Raw genomic sequence first — 25,811 nt, 5'->3', positions numbered from 1 at the left:
GAAATATTGATAAAAGGAAATAATGACAAAAAGAAATATTGACAGAAAGAAATATAGACAAAAGGAAAAATTGACAGAAGGAAATATTAACAAAAAGAAATATTGAAAAAAGGAATATTGACAAAAGGAAATATTCAAAAAAGGTAATATTGACAAAAGGAAATATTGACAAAAGGAAATATTGACAAAAAGAAATATTGAAAAAAGGAATATTGACAAAAGGAAATATTCAAAAAGGAATATTGATTAAAGAAAAAATTCAAAAAAGGAAATATTGAAAAAAGGAAATATTGACAAAAGGAAATAATGACAAAACGAAATATTGAAAAAAGGAAATATTCAAAAAAGGAAATATTGAAAAAAGGAAAAATTGACAAAAGGAAATATTGACAAAAGGAAATATTGACAAAATGAAATATTGAGAAAAAGAAATAGTAAAAAAAGGAAGTATAGAAAAGAGGAAATATTCAAAAAGGAAATATTGACAAAAGGATATATTGAAAAAAGGAAGTATAGAAAAGAGGAAATGTTAAAAAATGGAAATATAAACAAAAGGAAATATTGAAAAAGAATATATTGAGAAAAAGAAATATTGAAAAAAGGAAATATTGACAAAAGGAAACATTGACAAAAGAAAATATTGACAAAAGGAAATATTGACAAAAGGAAATATTGAAAAAAGGAAATATTGACAAAAGGAAATATTGACAAAAGGAAATATTGAAAAAGGAAATATTGAAAAAAGGAATATTGACAAAAGGAAATATTCACAAAAGGAAATACTGACAAAAGGAAATATTGAAAAAAGAAAAAATACTGAAAAAAGGAAAAATTCAAAAAAGGAAGTATTGACAAAAGGAAGTATAAAAAAGAGGAAATATTCAAAAAAGGAAATATTGAAAAAAGATAATATTGAAAAAATGAAATATTGAGAAATGGAAATATTGGCAAAAAGAAATATTGACAAAAGGGAATATTGACAAAAGGAAATATTCAAAAAAGGAAATATTGAAAAAAGGAAATATTGACATTAGGAAAATTTTCGACGAAAGGAAATATTGACAAAATGAAATATTGATAAAAGGAAATAGTAAAAAAAGGAAGTATAGAAAAGAGAAAATATTCAAAAAAGGAAATATTGACAAAAGGTAATATTGACAAAAGTAAATATTGAAAAAAGGAAATATTGAAAAAAGGAAATATTGCAAAAAGGAAATATTCAAAAAAGGAAATATTGAAAATAGGATATATAGAAAAAAGGAAATATTGACAATAGGAAATTCTGAAAAAAGGAAATATTGACAAAAGGAAATAGTAAAAAAAGAAAGTATAGAAAAAAGGAAATATTCAAAAAAGGATATATTGACAAAAGGAAATATTGACAAAAGTAAATATTGAAAAAAGGAAATATTGAAAAAAGGAAATATTGCAAAATAGAAATATTCATAAAAGGAAATTTTGACAAAAGGAAGTATAGAAAAGAGGAAATATTCAAAACAGGAAATATTGAAAAAGGAAAAATTGAAAAAATGAAATATTGAAAAAAGGAAATGCTGACAAAAGGAAATATTGAGAAAAGGAAATAATGACAAAAGGAAATATTGAAAAAGGAAATATTGACAAAAGGAAATATTGAAAAAAGGAAATATTGAAAAAAGGAAATATTGACTAAAAGAAATTATTGACAAAAGAAAATATTGAAAAAAGGAAGTATAGAAAAGTAGAAATATTCAAAAAAGGAAATATTGACAAAAGGAAATATTGAAAAAGGAAATATTGAGAAAAGGAAATATTGAAAAAAGGAAATATTGACATTAGGAAAATTTTCGACGAAAGGAAATATTGACAAAATGAAATATTGATAAAAGGAAATAGTAAAAAAAGGAAGTATAGAAAAGAGAAAATATTCAAAAAAGGAAATATTGACAAAAGGTAATATTGACAAAAGTAAATATTGAAAAAAGGAAATATTGAAAAAAGGAAATATTGCAAAAAGGAAATATTCAAAAAAGGAAATATTGAAAATAGGATATATAGAAAAAAGGAAATATTGACAATAGGAAATTCTGAAAAAAGGAAATATTGACAAAAGGAAATAGTAAAAAAAGAAAGTATAGAAAAAAGGAAATATTCAAAAAAGGAAATATTGACAAAAGGAAATATTGACAAAAGTAAATATTGAAAAAAGGAAATATTGAAAAAAGGAAATATTGCAAAATGGAAATATTCATAAAAGGAAATTTTGACAAAAGGAAGTATAGAAAAGAGGAAATATTCAAAACAGGAAATATTGAAAAAGGAAAAATTGAAAAAATGAAATATTGAAAAAAGGAAATGCTGACAAAAGGAAATATTGAGAAAAGGAAATAATGACAAAAGGAAATATTGACAAAAGGAAACATTGACAAAAGAAAATATTGACAAAAGGAAATATTGACAAAAGGAAATATTGAAAAAAGGAAATATTGACAAAAGGAAATATTTACAAAAGGAAATATTGACAAAAGGAAATATTGACAAAAGGAAGTATAGAAAAGAGGAAATATTCAAAAATGGAAATAATGAAAAAAGGAAATATTGAAATAAGGAAATTTTGACAAAAGGAAATATTGACAAAAGGAAATATTGAAAAAAGGAAATATTGACAAAAGGAAATATTGACAAAAGAAATTATTGAAAAAAGGAAATTTTGAAAAAAGGAAATATTCACAAAAGGCAAATATTGTCAAAAGGAAGTATAGAAAAGCGGAAATATTCAAATAAGGAAATACTGAAAAAAGGAAATATTGAAAAAAGGAAATATTGATAAGAGGAAATATTCAAAAAAGGAAATATTGTAAAAAGGAAGTATAGAAAAGCTAAAATATTCAAAAGAGGAAATATAGAAAAAAGGAAATATTGAAAAAAGGAAATATTGACAAAAGGAAGTATAGAAAAGAGGATATATACAAAAAAGGAAATATTGACAAAAGGAAATATCGAAAAAAGAAAATATTGACAAAAGTAAATATTGACAAAAGGAAATATTGACAAAAGAAAATATTTAGAAAAGGAAATATTGACCAAAGGAAATATTGACGAAAGGAAATATTGACAAAAGGCAACAGTAAAAAAAGGTAGTATAGAAAAGAGAAAATATTCAAAAAAGGAAATATTGACAAAAGGAAATATTTAAAAATTGGAAATATAGAAAAAAGGAAATATTGAAAAAAGGAAATATTGCAAAAAGGAAATATTGACAAAAGGAAATATTGACAAAATGAAATATTGACAAAAGTAATAGTAAAAAAGGAAGTATAGAAAAGAGGAAATATTCAAAAAAGGAAATATTGAAAAAAGGAATATTGCAAAAAGGAAATATTCAAAAAGGAAATTTTGACAATAGGAAATATTGAAAAACGGAGATATTGAAAAAAGGAAGTAAAGTAAAAAGGAAATATTGACAAAATGAAATATTGGAAAAAGGAAGTATAGAAAAAAGGAAATATTGACAAAAGGAAATATTCACAAAATGAAATATTGAAAAAAGGAAATAAAGAAAAAAGGAAATATTGACAAAAGGAAATATTGAAAAAAGTAAGTATAGTAAATAAGAAATATTGACAAAGGAAATATGTTAAAAAGAAAGTATAGAAATAAGGAAATATTGAAAAAAGGAAATATACAAAAAAGGAAATATTGAAAAAAGGAAATATTGAAAAAAGGAAATATTGACAAAAGGAAATATTCACAAAAAGAAATATTGAAAAAAGGAGGTATAGAAAAAAGGAAATTTTGACAAAAGGAAATATTGAAAAAAGGAAGTATAGAAAAAAAGAAATATTGACAAAAGAAAATATTGCAAAAAGGTAGTATAGAAAAAAGGAATTATTGAAAAAAGGAAATATTGAGAAAAGGAAATATTGAAAAAAGGAAGTATAGAAATGAGGAAATATTGAAAACAGGAAATATTGACAAAAGGAAATATTAAAAAAAGGAAATATGGAAAAAAGAAATATTGACAAAAGGAAATATTGACAAAAGGAAATATTGACAAAATGAAATATTGACAAAAGGAAATAGTAAAAAAAGGAAGTAAAGAAAAAAGGAAATATTCAAAACAGGAAATATTGACAAAAGGAAGTATAGAAAAGAGGAAATATTCAAAAAAGGAAATATTGAAATAAGGAAATATTGAAAAAAGGAAATATTGACTAAAGGAATTATTGAAAAAAGAAAATATTGACAAAAAGAAATATTGACAAAAGGAAATATTGACAAAAGGGAATATTGACAAAAGGAAATATTGACAAAAGGAAATATTGACAAAAGGAAATATTGACAAAAGGTAATATTGACAAAAGGAAATATTGACAAAATAAAATATTGACATAATGAAATTTTGGCAAAAGGAAATATTGAAAAAAGGAAATTTTGACAAAAGGAAATATTGACAAAAGGAAATATTGACAAAAAGAAATATTGACAAAAGGAAATATTGAAAAAATGAAATATTGACAAAAGGAAATATTGACAAAAGAAAATATTGAAAAAAGGAAATTTTGAAAAAAGGAAATATTCAAAAAACGGAAATATTGTCAAAAGGAAGTATAGAAAAGAGGAAATATTCAAAAAAGGAAATACTGAAAAAAGGAAATATTGAAAAAAGGAAATATTGAAAAGAGGAAATATTCAAAAAAGGAAATATTGACAAAAGATAATATTCAAAAAAGGAAATATTGTAAAATGGAAGTATAGAAAAGAGGAAATATTCAAAAGAGGAAATATTGAAAAAAGGAAATATTAAAAAAAGGAAATATTGAAAAAAGGAAATATTGACAAAAGGAAGTATAGAAAAGAGGATATATACAAAAAAGGAAATATTGACAAAAGGAAATATCGAAAAAAGAAAATATTGACAAAAGTAAATATTGACAAAAGGAAATATTGACAAAAGAAAATATTGACAAAAGGAAATATTGACAAAAGGAAATATTGACTAAAGGAAATATTGACAAAAGGAAACAGTAAAAAAAGGTAGTATAGAAAAGAGAAAATATTCAAAAAAGGAAATATTGACAAAAGGAAATATTTAAAAAATGGAAATATAGAAAAAAGTAAATATTGAAAAAAGGAAATATTGCAAAAAGGAAATATTGACAAAAGGAAATATGGACAAAATGTAATATTGACAAAAGAAATAGTAAAAAAGGAAGTATAGAAAAGAGGAAATATTCAAAAAAGGAAATATTGAAAAAAGGAATATTGCAAAAAGGAAATATTCAAAAAAGGAAATATTGACAAAAGGAAATATTGAAAAAAGGAAATGTTGAAAAAAGGAAATATTGAAAAAAGGAAATATTGGAAAATGGAAATATTCAAAAAAGGAAATATTGACAAAAGGAAGTATAGAAAAGAGGAAATATTCAAAAGAGAAAATATTGAAAAAAGGAAATATTGAAAAAAGGAAATATTGAAAAAGGGAAATATTGACAAAAGGAATTTGTTCGGTAAACTTATCATTCGTATTGCCGCCGAGTGGTGCATTTTGTTTTTCTTTTGTTTTGTTTGTGTTCGCCGTAAGAGGGCAAAAGGTTCTCTTTTTTTGATCCTCGAGACGAGGACAGTTGTTAGCAAGGACTATTACGAGACGCGTACTTGTGCTTCGAACACCGAGGAGGAGCTGCCTCGGAGACCACGCGCCAGCTCGCCATGGCATTGAAGCCTCCGAATTTCGTGAGTACCATTCGGCGGCAATCCAGTGTAATTCAGTCCACTCTCCCCCTTTTTGATTATTAAACAGAATTATTGAAAAAAGGAATTATTGAAAAAAGGAAATATTGACAAAAAGAAATATTGAAAAAAGGAAATATTGACAAAAGGAAATATTGACAAAAGGAAATATTGGCAAAAGGAAATATTGACAAAAGGAAATATTTACAAAAGGAAATATTGACAAAAGGAAATATTGACAAAAGGAAGTATAGAAAAGAGGAAATATTCAAAAATGGAAATAATGAAAAAAGGAAATATTGACAAAAGAAAATATTGATAAAAGGAAATATTGAAAAAAGTAAATATTGACAAAAGGAAATATTGACGAAAGGAAATATTGACAAAAGGAAATATTGAAAAAAGGAAATATTGACAAAAGGAAATATTGAAAAAAGGAAATATTGACAAAAGGAAATATTGACAAAATGAAATATTGACATAATGAAATTTTGTAAAAGGAAATATTGAAATAAAGAAATTTTGACAAAAGGAAATATTGACAAAAGGAAATATTGAAAAAAGGAAATATTGACAAAAGGAAATATTGACAAAAGAAATTATTGAAAAAAGGAAATTTTGAAAAAAGGAAATATTCACAAAAGGCAAATATTGTCAAAAGGAAGTATAGAAAAGCGGAAATATTCAAATAAGGAAATACTGAAAAAAGGAAATATTGAAAAAAGGAAATATTGATAAGAGGAAATATTCAAAAAAGGAAATATTGTAAAAAGGAAGTATAGAAAAGCTAAAATATTCAAAAGAGGAAATATAGAAAAAAGGAAATATTGAAAAAAGGAAATATTGACAAAAGGAAGTATAGAAAAGAGGATATATACAAAAAAGGAAATATCGAAAAAAGAAAATATTGACAAAAGTAAATATTGACAAAAGGAAATATTGACAAAAGGAAATATTGACAAAAGAAAATATTTAGAAAAGGAAATATTGAGCAAAGGAAATATTGACGAAAGGAAATATTGACAAAAGGAAACAGTAAAAAAAGGTAGTATAGAAAAGAGAAAATATTCAAAAAAGGAAATATTGACAAAAGGAAATATTTAAAAATTGGAAATATAGAAAAAAGGAAATATTGAAAAAAGGAAATATTGCAAAAAGGAAATATTGACAAAAGGAAATATTGACAAAATGAAATATTGACAAAAGTAATAGTAAAAAAGGAAGTATAGAAAAGAGGAAATATTCAAAAAAGGAAATATTGAAAAAAGGAATATTGCAAAAAGGAAATATTCAAAAAGGAAATTTTGACAATAGGAAATATTGAAAAACGGAGATATTGAAAAAAGGAAGTATAGTAAAAAGGAAATATTGACAAAAGGAAATATTGAAAAAAGGAAGTATAGAAAAAAGGAAATATTGACAAAAGGAAATATTCACAAAATGAAATATTGAAAAAAGGAAATAAAGAAAAAAGGAAATATTGACAAAAGGAAATATTGAAAAAAGTAAGTATAGTAAATAAGAAATATTGACAAAGGAAATATGTTAAAAAGAAAGTATAGAAATAAGGAAATATTGAAAAAAGGAAATATACAAAAAAGGAAATATTGAAAAAAGGAAATATTGAAAAAAGGAAATATTGACAAAAGGAAATATTCACAAAAAGAAATATTGAAAAAAGGAAGTATAGAAAAAAGGAAATTTTGACAAAAGGAAATATTGAAAAAAGGAAGTATAGAAAAAAAGAAATATTGACAAAAGAAAATATTGCAAAAAGGTAGTATAGAAAAAAGGAATTATTGAAAAAAGGAAATATTGAGAAAAGGAAATATTGAAAAAAGGAAGTATAGAAATGAGGAAATATTGAAAACAGGAAATATTGACAAAAGGAAATATTCAAAAAAGGAAATATTGAAAAAAGGAAATATTGACAAAAGGAAATATTGACAAAAGGAAATATTGACAAAATGAAATATTGACAAAAGGAAATATTAAAAAAAGGAAGTAAAGAAAAAAGGAAATATTCAAAACAGGAAATATTGACAAAAGGAAGTATAGAAAAGTGGAAATATTCAAAAAAGGAAATATTGAAAAAAGGAAATATTGAAAAAAGGAAATATTGACTAAAGGAATTATTGAAAAAAGAAAATATTGACAAAAAGAAATATTGACAAAAGGAAATATTGACAAAAGGGAATATTGACAAAAGGAAATATTGACAAAAGGAAATATTGACAAAAGGAAATATTGACAAAAGGAAATATTGACAAAAGGAAATATTGACAAAATGAAATATTGACATAATGAAATTTTGGCAAAAGGAAATATTGAAAAAAGGAAATTTTGACAAAAGGAAATATTGACAAAAGGAAATATTGACAAAAAGAAATATTGACAAAAGGAAATATTGAAAAAATGAAATATTGACAGAAGGAAATATTGACAAAAGAAAATATTGAAAAAAGGAAATTTTGAAAAAAGGAAATATTCAAAAAACGGAAATATTGTCAAAAGGAAGTATAGAAAAGAGGAAATATTCAAAAAAGGAAATACTGAAAAAAGGAAATATTGACAAAAGGAAATATTGAAAAAAGGAAATATTGACAAAAGGAAATATTGACAAAATGAAATATTGACATAATGAAATTTTGTAAAAGGAAATATTGAAATAAAGAAATTTTGACAAAAGGAAATATTGACAAAAGGAAATATTGAAAAAAGGAAATATTGACAAAAGGAAATATTGACAAAAGAAATTATTGAAAAAAGGAAATTTTGAAAAAAGGAAATATTCACAAAAGGCAAATATTGTCAAAAGGAAGTATAGAAAAGCGGAAATATTCAAATAAGGAAATACTGAAAAAAGGAAATATTGAAAAAAGGAAATATTGATAAGAGGAAATATTCAAAAAAGGAAATATTGTAAAAAGGAAGTATAGAAAAGCTAAAATATTCAAAAGAGGAAATATAGAAAAAAGGAAATATTGAAAAAAGGAAATATTGACAAAAGGAAGTATAGAAAAGAGGATATATACAAAAAAGGAAATATCGAAAAAAGAAAATATTGACAAAAGTAAATATTGACAAAAGGAAATATTGACAAAAGAAAATATTTAGAAAAGGAAATATTGAGCAAAGGAAATATTGACGAAAGGAAATATTGACAAAAGGAAACAGTAAAAAAAGGTAGTATAGAAAAGAGAAAATATTCAAAAAAGGAAATATTGACAAAAGGAAATATTTAAAAATTGGAAATATAGAAAAAAGGAAATATTGAAAAAAGGAAATATTGCAAAAAGGAAATATTGACAAAAGGAAATATTGACAAAATGAAATATTGACAAAAGTAATAGTAAAAAAGGAAGTATAGAAAAGAGGAAATATTCAAAAAAGGAAATATTGAAAAAAGGAATATTGCAAAAAGGAAATATTCAAAAAGGAAATTTTGACAATAGGAAATATTGAAAAACGGAGATATTGAAAAAAGGAAGTATAGTAAAAAGGAAATATTGACAAAAGGAAATATTGAAAAAAGGAAGTATAGAAAAAAGGAAATATTGACAAAAGGAAATATTCACAAAATGAAATATTGAAAAAAGGAAATAAAGAAAAAAGGAAATATTGACAAAAGGAAATATTGAAAAAAGTAAGTATAGTAAATAAGAAATATTGACAAAGGAAATATGTTAAAAAGAAAGTATAGAAATAAGGAAATATTGAAAAAAGGAAATATACAAAAAAGGAAATATTGAAAAAAGGAAATATTGAAAAAAGGAAATATTGACAAAAGGAAATATTCACAAAAAGAAATATTGAAAAAAGGAAGTATAGAAAAAAGGAAATTTTGACAAAAGGAAATATTGAAAAAAGGAAGTATAGAAAAATAGAAATATTGACAAAAGAAAATATTGCAAAAAGGTAGTATAGAAAAAAGGAATTATTGAAAAAAGGAAATATTGAGAAAAGGAAATATTGAAAAAAGGAAGTATAGAAATGAGGAAATATTGAAAACAGGAAATATTGACAAAAGGAAATATTCAAAAAAGGAAATATTGAAAAAAGGAAATATTGACAAAAGGAAATATTGACAAAAGGAAATATTGACAAAATGAAATATTGACAAAAGGAAATATTAAAAAAAGGAAGTAAAGAAAAAAGGAAATATTCAAAACAGGAAATATTGACAAAAGGAAGTATAGAAAAGTGGAAATATTCAAAAAAGGAAATATTGAAAAAAGGAAATATTGAAAAAAGGAAATATTGACTAAAGGAATTATTGAAAAAAGAAAATATTGACAAAAAGAAATATTGACAAAAGGAAATATTGACAAAAGGGAATATTGACAAAAGGAAATATTGACAAAAGGAAATATTGACAAAAGGAAATATTGACAAAAGGTAATATTGACAAAAGGAAATATTGACAAAATGAAATATTGACATAATGAAATTTTGGCAAAAGGAAATATTGAAAAAAGGAAATTTTGACAAAAGGAAATATTGACAAAAGGAAATATTGACAAAAAGAAATATTGACAAAAGGAAATATTGAAAAAATGAAATATTGACAGAAGGAAATATTGACAAAAGAAAATATTGAAAAAAGGAAATTTTGAAAAAAGGAAATATTCAAAAAACGGAAATATTGTCAAAAGGAAGTATAGAAAAGAGGAAATATTCAAAAAAGGAAATACTGAAAAAAGGAAATATTGAAATAAGGAAATATTGAAAAGAGGAAATATTCAAAAAAGGAAATATTGACAAAAGATAATATTCAAAAAAGGAAATATTGTAAAATGGAAGTATAGAAAAGAGGAAATATTCAAAAGAGGAAATATTGAAAAAAGGAAATATTAAAAAAAGGAAATATTGAAAAAAGGAAATATTGACAAAAGGAAGTATAGAAAAGAGGATATATACAAAAAAGGAAATATTGACAAAAGGAAATATCGAAAAAAGAAAATATTGACAAAAGTAAATATTGACAAAAGGAAATATTGACAAAAGAAAATATTGACAAAAGGAAATATTGACAAAAGGAAATATTGACTAAAGGAAATATTGACAAAAGGAAACAGTAAAAAAAGGTAGTATAGAAAAGAGAAAATATTCAAAAAAGGAAATATTGACAAAAGGAAATATTTAAAAAATGGAAATATAGAAAAAAGTAAATATTGAAAAAAGGAAATATTGCAAAAAGGAAATATTGACAAAAGGAAATATGGACAAAATGTAATATTGACAAAAGTAATAGTAAAAAAGGAAGTATAGAAAAGAGGAAATATTCAAAAAAGGAAATATTGAAAAAAGGAATATTGCAAAAAGGAAATATTCAAAAAAGGAAATATTGACAAAAGGAAATATTGAAAAAAGGAAATGTTGAAAAAAGGAAATATTGAAAAAAGGAAATATTGGAAAATGGAAATATTCAAAAAAGGAAATATTGACAAAAGGAAGTATAGAAAAGAGGAAATATTCAAAAGAGAAAATATTGAAAAAAGGAAATATTGAAAAAAGGAAATAATGAAAAAGGGAAATATTGACAAAAGGAATTTGTTCGGTAAACTTATCATTCGTATTGCCGCCGAGTGGTGCATTTTGTTTTTCTTTTGTTTTGTTTGTGTTCGCCGTAAGAGGGCAAAAGGTTCTCTTTTTTTGATCCTCGAGACGAGGACAGTTGTTAGCAAGGACTATTACGAGACGCGTACTTGTGCTTCGAACACCGAGGAGGAGCTGCCTCGGAGACCACGCGCCAGCTCGCCATGGCATTGAAGCCTCCGAATTTCGTGAGTACCATTCGGCGGCAATGCAGTGTAATACAGTCCACTCTCCCCCTTTTTGATTATTAAACATTTTTTGGTCCTTCGGGCCGGATATTGGCTTACCGAATCGCATATTTGTTGGGTGGATCCATTTGGTGAATCCACAACGTAATCATTTTGTTGGTTATCATATTTGAAATCATTATTTGTCGTGGCGAGTGCTTGGGGAAATATTTCTTTCCTGTTGATTCATTGGTATTTTTGCTATTCTTTGGTCGTTTTCTTTGGATTTGTGTCAGGCATTTCCATTTGTGTAGCATTGTTTCTTATTCATTTGAGTGAAGTTGATTTATCATGTGCGATAAAGAGAAGAGTAGTAGGCTTCTGAGGAGATTTCGATTAACTAAATTTAAATTTGAAGAGAACATGCGTATCATTGAAAAGTTACACGAAATATCCATGACGGTCGAAGGCAACGCGGTGGATAAAGACCTTTTTGAGAGTAGGTTTTTGCTACTCGATGATCAGTATAAGTCATTCATTGAATTATCGGATCAATTGCGGGAAATGACAATTGATTTAGAGCTAGATGAGGAAGAGGCACCACAGCTAAAGGCATTCGATAAGGTAGAAGGCTACTACCACGAAATACGAGCTGTGGCAAGACGTGTTCTGATTCGGGAGGTATCTGCAGCGTCAAATAGAGCCTCTTCGAATGAATCCGACGATAGAACGGTACATTTACCCAAAATTACGCTGCCTTCCTTCGATGGGAAAATTGAGAATTTCAAGCCGTTTTTTGATGTGTTCAATAGTCTTGTTCACCTAAACACTAAATTAACTGACATTGAAAAATTCCATTATTTGGTGTCAAGCGTACGAGGTAATGCCCACAGGCTTGTTACTAGTTTGCCGCTAATCGCTGAAAACTATCAAATAGCGTGGAAAACTTTGATCCAACAGTACGAGAATAAACGCCAGTTGGCGTTTCATTATTTAGATAAGTTGTTTAACTATCCATGTTTGAAGAATACTTCTCTGGATTCTTTGCAAAAGTTCATCGAAACATACTCTGAAAATGTGATTGCTTTGCAGACGATGAACATACCTAATTTGGGTGAATTTATTTAGTTCTATTTAGCATCTCGAGTTATGGATCAAGACACTAGGAAACATTTTGAACTTGAGAATTACCGGGTGGACTTTCCATCGGTTCACACGCTTTTAAAATTTGGTCGCGACTACGTTAACGTTCTCCGATCATCGGGAGTAAAGGAGAGCGCACAGTCTATATCATTGAAAGAAGTTAGTTCATCAACCAAATCTTTTGCAAAGAAAACATCTCATTTCCATGTAGCCAAGGTAGAGAAGTTATCATGCCCTGTTTGTTCGCGGGATCATAAGATATATCAATGCGAGAAATTCATTTCTCTATCGATGACGAAGAGAAGGGAATTGGCGAAAACAAAACGGCTGTGCTACAATTGTTTAGGAGAGAAACATTCCTCTAAGCAATGTCTTTCCAAAAACCTTTGTAAAGTATGTAATAATAAACATCATACCTTAGTATGCAATGGAAACTTGTGCTACGACAATGTAGTCCACAAATCTCAAGCCACAAGTGATAAGACACAGTCTTTAAATAATCGACCGGCTGCAGAACTTCTTAAGAATACTGAATCAGTAAACTCTGAATCAGCTGTAGTCGAGGTGGATGGCTCGTCAAATTCAATTTCATGTTCTGCTTGCCAGATGAATTTGCATTATTCTATGGTTTTGTTGGGGACATGTCTTGTACTTGCAAAGAACAAGTCAGGAACGTTCATTCCTATTCGTGCTCTAATTGATCCTGCTTCTCAAGCGAGCTTCATTACAACGGACTGTCAGCAACGGCTAGGTATTCCTCGCAGATCATCGCTGGTCAATTGTTTTGGTTTAGCCGCTACTCCGATTACATCCACCAAGGGCACGGCCTCTGTAGTTATTCGACCGCGTCGACGGGGTCCTGAGCTTCAAGTAAATGCCATTGTTATACCAAAGATAAGCTCAACACAACCCACGGAGCAAGTCCCAGATAGAGTACGCCATCATTTTGAATTCCTAGAATTAGCCGATCCGGAGTATTACGAACCAGGGCCAGTTGATATTTTGCTTGGAGCAGATATGTTTTCTGATATAATGTTGGATAAGCCAGTGGTTCGTTCAAGTGGACTTCCCACTGCCTGGCCTTCGATTTTTGGGTATGTGCTTATTGGGCCATTAAACTCGGTGTCTTCTGCAACTCATGACTCATCTAACATTTCTACTTGTCTTGTATCTTCGGAATCTGATCTCGATTTAACTCTTCAAAAATTTTGGAGATTAGAGGAAGCACCTATGGTTCATATTGTGTCACCGCAGGATGAGTTAGCAAAGGAAATGTTTGTTAATTGCCATTATCGAAAGCCAAGCGGCAGATATGTTGTTCCTTTACTGCTTAAGGAAATATATTGTTTGGCGGCATTAGGAGATTCTCAGACGACAGCCATTAGGCGTTACAAATTGCTGGAGAGGAAATTGAATGAGAATCCGCAAGGCAGAGATGAATATAACTCTATTTTGTCCGAATACATCTCACTAGGCCATATGTCTCAAGTCGGATGGGGTACCGGTAAATACTATGTACCGCACCATGCTGTATATAAAGAATGTAGTACGACTTCTCGAGTGAGAGTAGTTTTTGACGCATCTAACAAGACCACTACAGGAACTTCCCTTAATGATATGCTTCTGGTGGGACCCAAGCTTCACCAAGACATATCAGCCTTGATTATTCGTTTTCGCTTACATAAGGTGGCCTTAATAGGTGACATATGTAAAATGTACAGAATGATTGAACTTCGCCCTGAGGAGAGAGCGTATCAACACATAATATGGCGTCCAAATTCAGATTCTGATTTGCAAGAATACGAACTTAATACGGTGACTTTTGGCCTCGCCTCTTCACCTTACTTAGCTATGCGCACTATTAAACAGTTGTGCATAGATGAAGCTCTACGTTATCCTTGTGCAGCAGATGTTGTTTCACGGGACTTATTTGTAGATGATTTGGTTACTGGCACCGCATCTCCCCAAAAGGCAAAGAGTTTAATCACTGAAATAAATAATTTAATGAATGCGGGGGGATTTCAAGTCCGTAAATGGGCATCCAATTTAGTAGAGGTGTTACAAGAGCTTCCGTCTGATCTTTGCCAAATTGAAGTTAACTTTAACTATGATCAAGTTCCCTCAATAAAATTGTTGGGCATCTATTGGGAAGCCAAGTCGGACACATTTTGTTATCATGTACGACAATGGGAAACGCCCAATACCAAACGAGGCATTTTGTCCACAATCGCACGGATATTCGATCCATTAGGATGGATTGCCCCTATTGTTTTCTGGGCAAAATATCTAATGCAGAATTTGTGGAAATTAAAACCGGGTTGGGACGATGAACTTCCGTCTTCTACTTTGAAACTTTGGAAAGAGTTTGTGAAACAATTGCCATCATTGGTTGCTGTCAAAATCCCAAGGTGGATAGGAAAGGACACAACTTTGAATATTGAATGTTACATTTCCCAAATTCTTGGATTTTGTGATGCTTCTGAACGAGGGTACTGTGCTTCTGTGTACGTGCGAATGGGTGATTTAGCAGAAAAGGGAACTGTTCACTTAGTTTTGTCTAAGACGCGAGTTGCACCAATTAAAACTCAATCAATCCCTCGTTTGGAACTTTTAGGAGCTGTCCTGTTATCCAAACTTATAAAATTTGTATTTGATTGTATCTCTGGAATGGTGAAAATAACTCGCGTATTTGCGTGGACAGACTCTAGCACTGTTCTAACATGGTTAGACACCCCACCCCATCGTTTGAAAACCTTTGTTGCTCATCGTATCATGCAAATCAAGGAAAATGCAATTGGTATTACGTGGAATCACATTAAAACTCAAGATAATGCAGCAGATATAGGAAGTCGGGGCTGTTTGCCCAGTGAATTAGTTTATCAGCATTTGTGGTGGCATGGGCCCACTTGGCTATCGGAACCCTTTGTTAATTGGAAAATCAGTTCTTTCCAACCAATTGAATTCAATCAACTATCGGAAAGTAAACATATTGTAGATTCCGCCTTCACAGTATTTCTGGAACCCGATTTGGAATTTATCAAACGTCACTCATCGTGGTCCAATTTGTTGAGAACTGTGGCATACTGTCGGAGATTTATTACCAACACAAGGGTTAAATCAAATAATCGCATCAGTGGATATCTGAAATTGAATGAAATCAATTCGGCATTGATACTTTGCACTCGAATGACTCAGCAATGTCACTTCAAAGAGGACATTTATCGGTTAAATCGAGGTCTTCCTTGTTCAGTTCCAATTCAACGCTTAAATCCCTTCCTTGATTCAGATGGTTGTCTCAGGGTGGGTGGGCGTCTTCAAAACTCAATTTTACCTTATAAACGGAAGCATCCATTGTTGCTACCCAAAAATAGTCATTTGACTCACTTGATAATAGACTATTATCACAAGGTGTATTTACACGTAGGGCCAGCTACCTTACAATATTTGTTAAATTTTAAATTTTGGATTATCTCTGCCCGAAGTGTAATCAGGCAGAGAATTTTTAAATGCATCCCTTGCTTCAAATTGCGTTGTGCTCCTAAAGTGCCTTTAATGGGAGGCTTGCCTTCTCCTCGTGTGCAACCTGCGCGTGCATTCTTGCACACCGGGATTGACTTTGCAGGACCGTTTTTAGTGAAGGAATCCTTGAGAAGGAATGCAAAACAACAGAAGGCGTATATGTGTTTGTTCATTTGTTTAGCAACCACGGCATGTCATTTAGAAATTGTATCAAGTCTCTCGTCAGAGGCATTTATTGCGGCTTTTGAGAGATTTGTATCGCGAAGAGGTCTGTGCTCAGATGTTTACACTGACTGTGGCACCAATTTTGTCGGCGCAAATAGGTATTTGACCGGATTAAACAAACAGTTTCAAACCTTATTAAAGTGTAATGAAATTTCGGATAAATACTCCATCACAAATATCACTTGGCATATGAATCCCCCGGAGGGACCTCACTTTGGCGGTCTGTGGGAAGCAAATATCAAGTCGGCAAAAGGTTTGTTAAAAAGGACAGTGGGTAGCCAAATTTTAACCTTTGAGGAACTATCAACCTTATTTGCCAAAATTGAAGCGATATTAAACTCCAGACCATTGATCTCTTTGCCATCGGATCCCAACGAGTTGGAAGTTTTAACACCTGGACATTTTTTGATTGGCACACCATTAGTGGCTATTCCCGAACCAAGCCTTTTAGATGTTAAACTCAACAGAGTAACCCGATGGGAACTTGTGAAACGAATTTCTCAACATTTCTGGAATCGATGGACGAACGAGTATCTATCCACATTGCAATCTAGGTCAAAATGGATTTTAGAAAATCCAAATTTAGAACGAGGAGATTTAGTGATTCTTAAAAGGGAGAATAGTCCTGATTTTTGCAATGGCCGTTGGCTAGAATTATTGATGTTCATCAAGGAACTGATGGACGAGTGCGAGTTTGCACTGTCCGAACAGCGTTTGGTAATTTTAAACGCCCAGTCTCAAAACTGGCCAAACTGCCTGTTCAATAATGTATTTTTCCTTTCTTTTGTATGCTCTGGTTCTCTTTTATTTCGTAAGCTAGGGCAATTGTTCATTTTCTTGTACAAATCGTTGCTTAGGAACATTCGTGCTGAACCTTTCCCTTCCGTGGGCTGCCCATTTGTACTAAGTCTCTGATGATGGCCCCCTTCAGAGTGAAGAACCTAATTTATAACCTCACCTTTGTTCATTATCTTCCCAGGTTCAGTTAGCACGCTCTTTTGTAGTTTCTTCATATTTCACTAAGCACTCATGACGTTACTTGTTTATCATTATTATTAACATTGGCACCCAATTTTGGTGGGTGGGTTATGTTCGGTAAACTTATCATTCGTATTGCCGCCGAGTGGTGCATTTTGTTTTTCTTTTGTTTTGTTTGTGTTCGCCGTAAGAGGGCAAAAGGTTCTCTTTTTTTGATCCTCGAGACGAGGACAGTTGTTAGCAAGGACTATTACGAGACGCGTACTTGTGCTTCGAACACCGAGGAGGAGCTGCCTCGGAGACCACGCGCCAGCTCGCCATGGCATTGAAGCCTCCGAATTTCGTGAGTGCCATTCGGCGGCAATGCAGTGTAATACAGTCCACTCTCCCCCTTTTTGATAATTAAACAGAATTATTGAAAAAAGGAATTATTGAAAAAAGGAAATATTGACAAAAAGAAATATTGAAAAAAGGAAATATTGACAAAAGGAAATATTGACAAAAGGAAATATTGGCAAAAGGAAATATTGACAAAAGGAAATATTGACAAAAGGAAATATTGAAAAAAGGAATATTGACAAAATGAAATAATGACAAAAGGAAATATTGACAAAAGGAAATATTCAAAAAAGGAAATACTGAAAAAAGAAATATTGACAAAAGGAAATATTGACAAAAGGAAATATTGACAAAAGGAAATTTTGACAAAAGGAAATATTGACAAAAGGAAATATTGAGAAAAGGAATATTGACAAAATGAAATAATGACAAAAGGAAATATTGACAAAAGGAAATATTCAAAAAAGGAAATACTGAAAAAAGAAATATTGACAAAAGGAAATATTGTCAAAAGGAAATATTGACAATTAGAAATATTGACAAAAGGAAATATTCAAAAAAGGAAATATTGAAAAAAGAAATATTGACAAAAGGAAATATTGACAAAAGGAAATATTGACAAAATGAAATATTGACAAAAGGAAATAGTAAAAAAACGAAGCATAGAAAAGAGGAAATATAAAAAAAAAATATTGACACAGGAAATATTTAAAAAAAGGAAAAATTGAAAAAAGGAAATATCGAAAAAAGGAAATATTGCAAAAAGGGAATATTCAAAAAAGGAAATATTGACAAAAGGAAATATTGAAAGAAGGAAATATTGAAAAAAGGAAATATTGAAAAAAGGAAATATTCCGAAAAGGAAATATTAAAAAAAAAAAATATTGACAAAAGGAAGTATAGAAAAGAGGAAATATTCAAAAAAGGAAATATTGAAAAAAGGAAATATTGAAAAAAGGAAATATTGAAAAAAGGAAATATTGACAAAAGGAATTATTGAAAAAAGGAAATATTGACAAAAAGAAATATTGACAAAAGGAAATATTGACAAAAGGAAATATTGGCAAAAGGAAATATTGACAAAAGGAAATATTGAAAAAAGGTAATATTGACACAAGGAAATATTGACAAAAGGAAATATTGACAAAAGGAAATATTGACAAAATGAAATATTGACAAAAGGAAATATTGAAAAAAGGAAATATTGACAAAAGGAAATATTGACAAAAGGAAATATTGACAAAAGGAATAATTGACAAAAGGTAATATTGAAAAAAGGAAAAATTGACAAAAGGAAATATTGACAAAAGGAAATATTGGAAAAAGGAAATATTGAAAAAAGGTTATATTCAAAAAAGGAATTATTGTCAAAAGGAAGTATAGAAAAGAGGAAATATTCAAAAAAGGATATATTTAAAAAAGGAAATATTGAAAAAAGGAAATATTTAAAAAAGGAAATATTCAAAAAAGGAAATATTGACAAAAGATAATATTCAAAAAAGGAAATATTGACAAAAGGAATTATAGAAAAGAGGAAATATTCAAAATAGAAAACATTTAAAAAAGGAAATATTGAAAAAAGGAAATATTGAAAAAAAGAAATATTGACAAAAGGAAGTATAGAAAAGAGGAAATATACAAAAAAGGAAATATTGACAAAAGGAAATATCGAAAAAAGAAAATATTGACAAAAGGAAATATTGACAAAAGGAAATATTCAAAAAAGGAAATATTGAAAAAAGGAAGTATAGAAAAGAGGAAATATTGAAAAAAGGAAATTTTGAAAAAAGGAAATATTGAAAAAAGGAAATATTAAAAAAAGGAAATATTGACAAAAGGAATTATTGAAAAAAGGAAATATTGACAAACAGAAATATTGACAAAAGGAAAAATTGACAAAGGAAATATTGACAAAAGAAAATATTGACAAAAGGAAATATTGACAAAAGGAAATATTGACGAAAGGTAATATTGACAAAAGGAAATACTGACAAAAGGAAATATTGACAAAATGAAATATTGAAACACGGAAATATTGAAAAATGAAATATTGAAAAAAGGAAATATTGACACAAGGAAATATTGACAAAAGGAAATATTGACGAAAGGAAATAATGACAAAAGGAAATATTGACAAAAGGAAATATTGAAAAAAGGAAATATTGACAAAAGGAAATATTGACAAAAGGAAATATTGACAAAATGAAATATTGAAAAAAGGAAATATTGCAAAAAGGAAATATTCAAAAAAAGAAATATTGACAAAATGAAATATTGACTAAAGAAATAGTAAAAAAAGGAAGTATAGAAAAGAGGAAATATTCAAAAAAAGGAAATATTGACAAAAGGAATATTGCAAAAAGGAAATATTCAAAAAAGGAAATATTGACAAAAGGAAATATCAAAGAAAGGAAATATTGAAAAAAGAAAATATTGAAAAAAGGAAATATTGAAAAAAGGAAATAATCAAAAAAGGAAATATTAACAAAAGGAAGTATTGAAAAGAGGAAATATTCAAAAAAGAAATTATTGAAACAAGGAAATATTGAAAAAAGGAAATATTGAAAAAAGGAAATAATGACAAAAGGAATTATTGAAAAAAGGAAATATTGACAAAAAGAAATATTGACAAAAGGAAATATTGACAAAAGGTAATATTGACAAAATGAAATAGTGACAAAAGGAAATATTGACAAAATGAAATATTGAAAAACGGAAATATTGAAAAAAGGAAATATTGAAAGAGGAAATATTGACACAAGGAAATATTGACAAAAGGAAATATTGACAAAAGGAAATATTGAAAAAAGGAATATTGACAAACGGAAATATTCAAAAAAGGAATATTGATAAAAGAAAATATTCAAAAAAGGAAATATTGACGAAAGGAAATAATGACAAAAGGAAATATTGACAAAAGGAATTATTCAAAAAAGGAAATATTGAAAAAAGGAAATATTGACAAAAGGAAATATTGACAAAAGGAAATATTGACAAAATTAAATATTGACAAAAGGAAATAGTAAAAAAAGGAAGTATAGAAAAAAAGAAAATATTCAAAAAAGGAAATATTGACAAAAGGAAATATTTAAAAAAAGGAAATGTTGGAAAAAGGAAATATTGAAAAAAGGAAATATTGCAAAAAGGAAATATTCAAAAAAGGAAATATTGACAAAAGGAAATATTGAAAAAAGGAAATATTGAAAAAAAAGAAATATTGAAAAAAGGAAATATTAAAAAATGGAAATATTGCAAAAAGGAAATATTTAAAAAGGAAATATTGACAAAAGGAAGTATAGAAAAGAGGGAATATTCAAAAAAGGAAATATTGAAAAAAGGAAATATTGAAAAAAGGAAATATTGACAAAAGGAATTATTGAAAAAAGAAAATATTGACAAAAAGAAATATTGACAAAAGGAAATATTGACAAAAGAAAATATTGAAAAAAGGAAGTATAGAAAAGAGGAAATATTAAAAAAGGAAGTTTTGAAAAAAGGAAATATTGAAAAAAGGAAATATTAAAAAAAGGTAATTTTGACGAAAGGAATTATTGAAAAAAGGAAATATTGACAAACAGAAATATTGACAAAAGGAAATATTGACAAAGGAAATATTGACAAAAGGAAATATTGACAAAAGGAAATATTGACAAAAGGAAATATTGACAAAAGGTAATATTGACAAAAGGAAATATTGACAAAAGGAAATATTGACAAAATGAAATATTGAAAAACGGAAATATTGAAAAAAAGAAAATATGAAAAAAGGAAATATTGACACAAGGAAATATTACAAAAGGAAATATTGACAAAAGGAAATAGTAAAAAAAAGGAAGTATAGAAAAAAGGAAATATTCAAAAAAGGATATATTGCAAAAAGGAAATATTCAAAACAGGAAATATTGACAAAAGGAAGTATAGAAAAGAGGAAATATTCAAAAAAGGAAATATTGAAAAAAGGAAATATTGAAAAAAGGAAAAATTGACAAAAGGAAATATTGAAAAAAGGAAAAATTGACAAAAGGAAATATTGACAAAAGGAAATATTGAAAAAAGGAAATATTGAAAAAAGGTTATATTCAAAAAAGGATATATTGTCAAAAGGAAGTATAGAAAAGAGGAAATATTCAAAAAAGAAAATATTGAAAAAAGGAAATATTGAAAAAAGGAAATATTTAAAAGAGGAAATATTCAAAAAAGGAAATATTGACAAAAGATAATATTCAAAAAAGGAAATATTGACAAAAGGAATTATAGAAAAGAGGAAATATTCAAAATGAAAAACATTTAAAAAAGGAAATATTGAAAAAAGGAAATATTGAAATAAAGAAATATTGACAAAAGGAAGTATAGAAAAGAGGAAATATACAAAAAAGGATGGTATGGTATGGTATTTGGAGGAGGCGACCGACAGCTGAGGTCATTTGCGCCATGAGGGAAGGGTGTGGAAGGAAGGGTGGTGAGAAACCCGGCGTCGGCGTCAGCCTGCTCTTAACGAAAGGCGCCAAGGGGACCACGGCTTAACGTCCCATCCGACGGACGGAGTGTTGCGCTTGAAATGTCCTCCACACAACATTCAAGCAGGGATCGGGCAGTCTCTGAAAATTCTCTGCCACTGCCGGGATTTGAACCCGAGCCCGCCGGGTGGGAAGCCAACACTCTAGCCACCACACCAACCCGATCCCCAACAAAAAAGGAAATATTGACAAAAGGAAATATCGAAAAAAGAAAATATTGACAAAAGGAAATATTGACAAAAGGAAATATTCAAAAAAGGAAATATTGACAAAAGGAAATATTGAAAAAAAGGAATATTGACAAACGGAAATATTAAAAAAAAAGGAATATTGATAAAAGAAATTATTCAAAAAAGGAAATATTGACGAAAGGAAATAATGACAAAAGGAAATATTGACAAAAGGAATTATTCAAAAAAGGAAATATTGAAAAAAGGAAATATTGACAAAAGGAAATATTGACAAAAGGAAATATTGACAAAATTAAATATTGACAAAAGGAAATAGTAAAAAAAGGAAGTATAGAAAAAAGGAAATATTTAAAAAAGGAAATATTGACAAAAGGAAATATTTAAAAAAAGGAAATATTGAAAAAAGGAAATATTGAAAAAAGGAAATATTGCAAAAAGGAAATATTCAAAAAAGGAAATATTGACAAAAGGAGATATTGAAAAAAGGAAATATTGAAAAAAAAAGAAATATTGAAAAAAGGAAATATTAAAAAATGGAAATATTGCAAAAAGGAAATATTTAAAAAGGAAATATTGACAAAAGGAAGTATAGAAAAGAGGGAATATTCAAAAAAGGAAATATTGAAAAAAGGAAATATTGAAAAAAGGAAATATTGACAAAAGGAATTATTGAAAAAAGAAAATATTGACAAAAAGAAATATTGACAAATGGAAATATTGACAAAAGGAAATATTGAAAAAAGGAAGTTTTGAAAAAAGGAAATATTGAAAAAAGGAATTTTAAAAAAAGGTAATTTTGACAAAAGGAATTATTGAAAAAAGGAAATATTGACAAACAGAAATATTGACAAAAGGAAATATTGACAAAGGAAATATTGACAAAAGGAAATATTGACAAAAGGAAATATTGACAAAAGGAAATATTGACAAAAGGTAATATTGACAAAAGGAAATATTGACAAAATGAATATTGACAAAATGAAAAATTGAAAAACGGAAATATTGAAAAAAAGAAAATATGAAAAAAGGAAATATTGACACAAGGAAATATTACAAAAGGAAATGTTGACAAAAGGAAATATTGAAAAAAGGAATATTGACAAAAGGAATTCTTCAAAAAAGGAATATTGATAAAAGAAAATATTCAAAAAAGGAAATATTGACGAAAGGAAATAATGAAAAAAGGAAATATTGACAAAAGGAAATATTCAATAAAGGAAATATGGAAAAAAGGAAATATTGACAAAAGAAAATATTTACAAAAGGAAATATTGAAAAAAGGAAATATTCAAAAAAAAAATATTCAAAAAAAGAAATATTGACAAAATGAAATATTGACTAAAGAAATAGTAAAGAAAGGAAGTAAAGAAAAGAGGAAATATTCAAAAAAAGGAAATATTGACAAAAGGAATATTGCAAAAAGGAAATATTCAAAAAAGGAAATATTGACAAAAGGAAATATTAAAGAAAGGAAATATTGAAAAAAGGAAATATTGACAAAAGGAAATATTGACCAAAGGAAATATTGACAAAATGAAATATTGACAAAAGGAAATACTAAAAAAAGGAAGTATAGAAAAATGGAAATATTCAAAAAAGGAAATATTGCAAAAAGGAAATATTCAAAACAGGAAATATTGACAAAAGGAAGTATAGAAAAGAGGAAATATTCAAAAACGGAAATATTGAAAAAAGAAAATATTGAAAAAAGGAAAAATTGACAAAAGGAAATATTGAAAAAAGGAAAAATTGACAAAAGGAAATATTGACAAAAGGAAATATTGAAAAAAGGAAATATTGAAAAAAGGTTATATTCAAAAAAGGAAATATTGTCAAAAGGAAGTATAGAAAAGAGGAAATATTCAAAAAAGGAAATATTGAAAAAAGGAAATATTGAAAAAAGGAAATATTTAAAAGAGGAAATATTCAAAAAAGGAAATATTGACAAAAGATAATATTCAAAAAAGGAAATATTGACAAAAGGAATTATAGAAAAGAGGAAATATTCAAAATGGAAAACATTAAAAAAAAAGAAATATTGAAAAAAGGAAATATTGAAATAAAGAAATATTGACAAAAGGAAGTATAGAAATGAGGAAATATACAAAAAAGGAAATATTGACAAAAGGAAATATCGAAAAAAGAAAATATTGACAAAAGGAAATATTGACAAAAGGAAATATTCAAAAAAGGAAATATTGAAAAAAGGAAATAATTGAAAAAAGGAAGTATAGAAAAGAGGAAATATTCAAAAAAAGGAAATAGTGACAAAAGGAAATATTGAAATAAGGAAATATGGAAAAAAGGAAGTAAAGAAAAGAGGAAATATTGAAAAAAGGAAATTTTGAAAAAAGGAAATATTGAAAAAAGGAAATATTAAAAAAAGGAAATATTGACAAAAGGAATTATTGAAAAAAGGAAATATTGACAAACAGAAATATTGACAAAAGGAAATATTGACAAAGGAAATATTGACAAAAGGAAATATTGACAAAAGAAAATATTGACAAAAGGAAATATTGACGAAAGGTAATATTGACAAAAGGAAATATTGACAAAAGGAAATATTGACAAAATAAAATATTGAAAAACGGAAATATTGAAAAAAGGAAATATTGAAAAAAGGAAATATTGACAAAGGAAATATTGACAAAAGGAAATATTGACGAAAGGAAATAATGACAAAAGGAAATATTGACAAAAGGAAATATTGAAAATAGGAAATATTGAAAAAAGGAAATATTGACAAAAGGAAATATTGACAAAATGAAATATTGAAAAAAGGAAATATTGCAAAAAGGAATTATTAAAAAAAAAGAAATATTTACAAAATGAAAAATTGACTAAAGAAATAGTAAAAAAAGGAAGTATAGAAAAGAGGAAATATTCAAAAAAAGGAAATATTGACAAAAGGAATTTTGCAAAAAGGAAATATTCAAAAAAGGAAATATTGACAAAAGGGAATATCAAAGAAAGGAAATATTGAAAAAAGGAAATATTGAAAAAAGGAAATATTGCAAAAAGGAAATATTCAAAACAGGAAATATTGACAAAAGGAAGTATTGAAAAGAGGAAATATTCAAAAAAGAAAATATTGAAACAAGGAAATATTGAAAAAAGGAAATATTAAAAAAAGGAAATATTGACAAAAAGAAATATTGAGAAAAGGAAATATTTACAAAGGAAATATTGACAAAAGGAAATATTGACAAAAGGAAATATTGAAAAAAGGAAATATTGAAAACAGGTAATATTGACAAAATGAAATAGTGACAAAAGGAAATATTGACAAAATGAAATATTGAAAACGGAAATATTGAAAAATGGAAATATTAAAAGAGGAAATATTGACACAAGGAAATATTGACAAAAGGAAATATTGACAAAAGGAAATATTGAAAAAAGGAATATTGACGAAAGGA

At 27.5% G+C, this 25,811-nt stretch overlaps 1 protein-coding gene across 1 annotated transcript; it reads left to right on the top strand.

Annotated features, from left to right (window-relative positions):
- Positions 1-11,933: 11,933 nt before the first annotated feature.
- Positions 11,934-17,397, top strand: LOC124171219. Its single transcript, XM_046550362.1, has 3 exons — positions 11,934-12,209; positions 13,227-15,629; positions 17,344-17,397. The coding sequence occupies exons 1-3, from the start codon at positions 11,934-11,936 to the stop codon at positions 17,395-17,397; spliced, it is 2,733 nt and encodes a 910-aa protein (XP_046406318.1).
- The last annotated feature ends 8,414 nt before the right edge of the window (positions 17,398-25,811 follow it).

This window comes from Ischnura elegans, chromosome X, assembly GCF_921293095.1.
Source record: "Ischnura elegans chromosome X, ioIscEleg1.1, whole genome shotgun sequence".
Classification (NCBI taxonomy): Eukaryota; Metazoa; Arthropoda; class Insecta; order Odonata; family Coenagrionidae; genus Ischnura; species Ischnura elegans.
The sequence above is the reverse complement of the archived record's forward strand: the minus strand, read 5'-3'. Positions and strand labels throughout refer to the sequence as shown.

What these genes read in the sequence shown, in the direction of transcription:
- LOC124171219 (XM_046550362.1), top strand. Translation starts at nt 11,934, where the DNA reads ATGACGGTCGAAGGCAACGCGGTGGATAAAGACCTTTTTGAGAGTAGG. An exon ending in ATGAATCCGACGATAGAACG is followed by an intron (nt 12,210 to 13,226) that starts GTACATTTACCC and finishes TCTGCTTGCCAG; the next exon opens with ATGAATTTGCATTATTCTAT. An exon ending in TTGTAGATTCCGCCTTCACA is followed by an intron (nt 15,630 to 17,343) that starts GTATTTCTGGAA and finishes TTATCTTCCCAG; the next exon opens with GTTCAGTTAGCACGCTCTTT.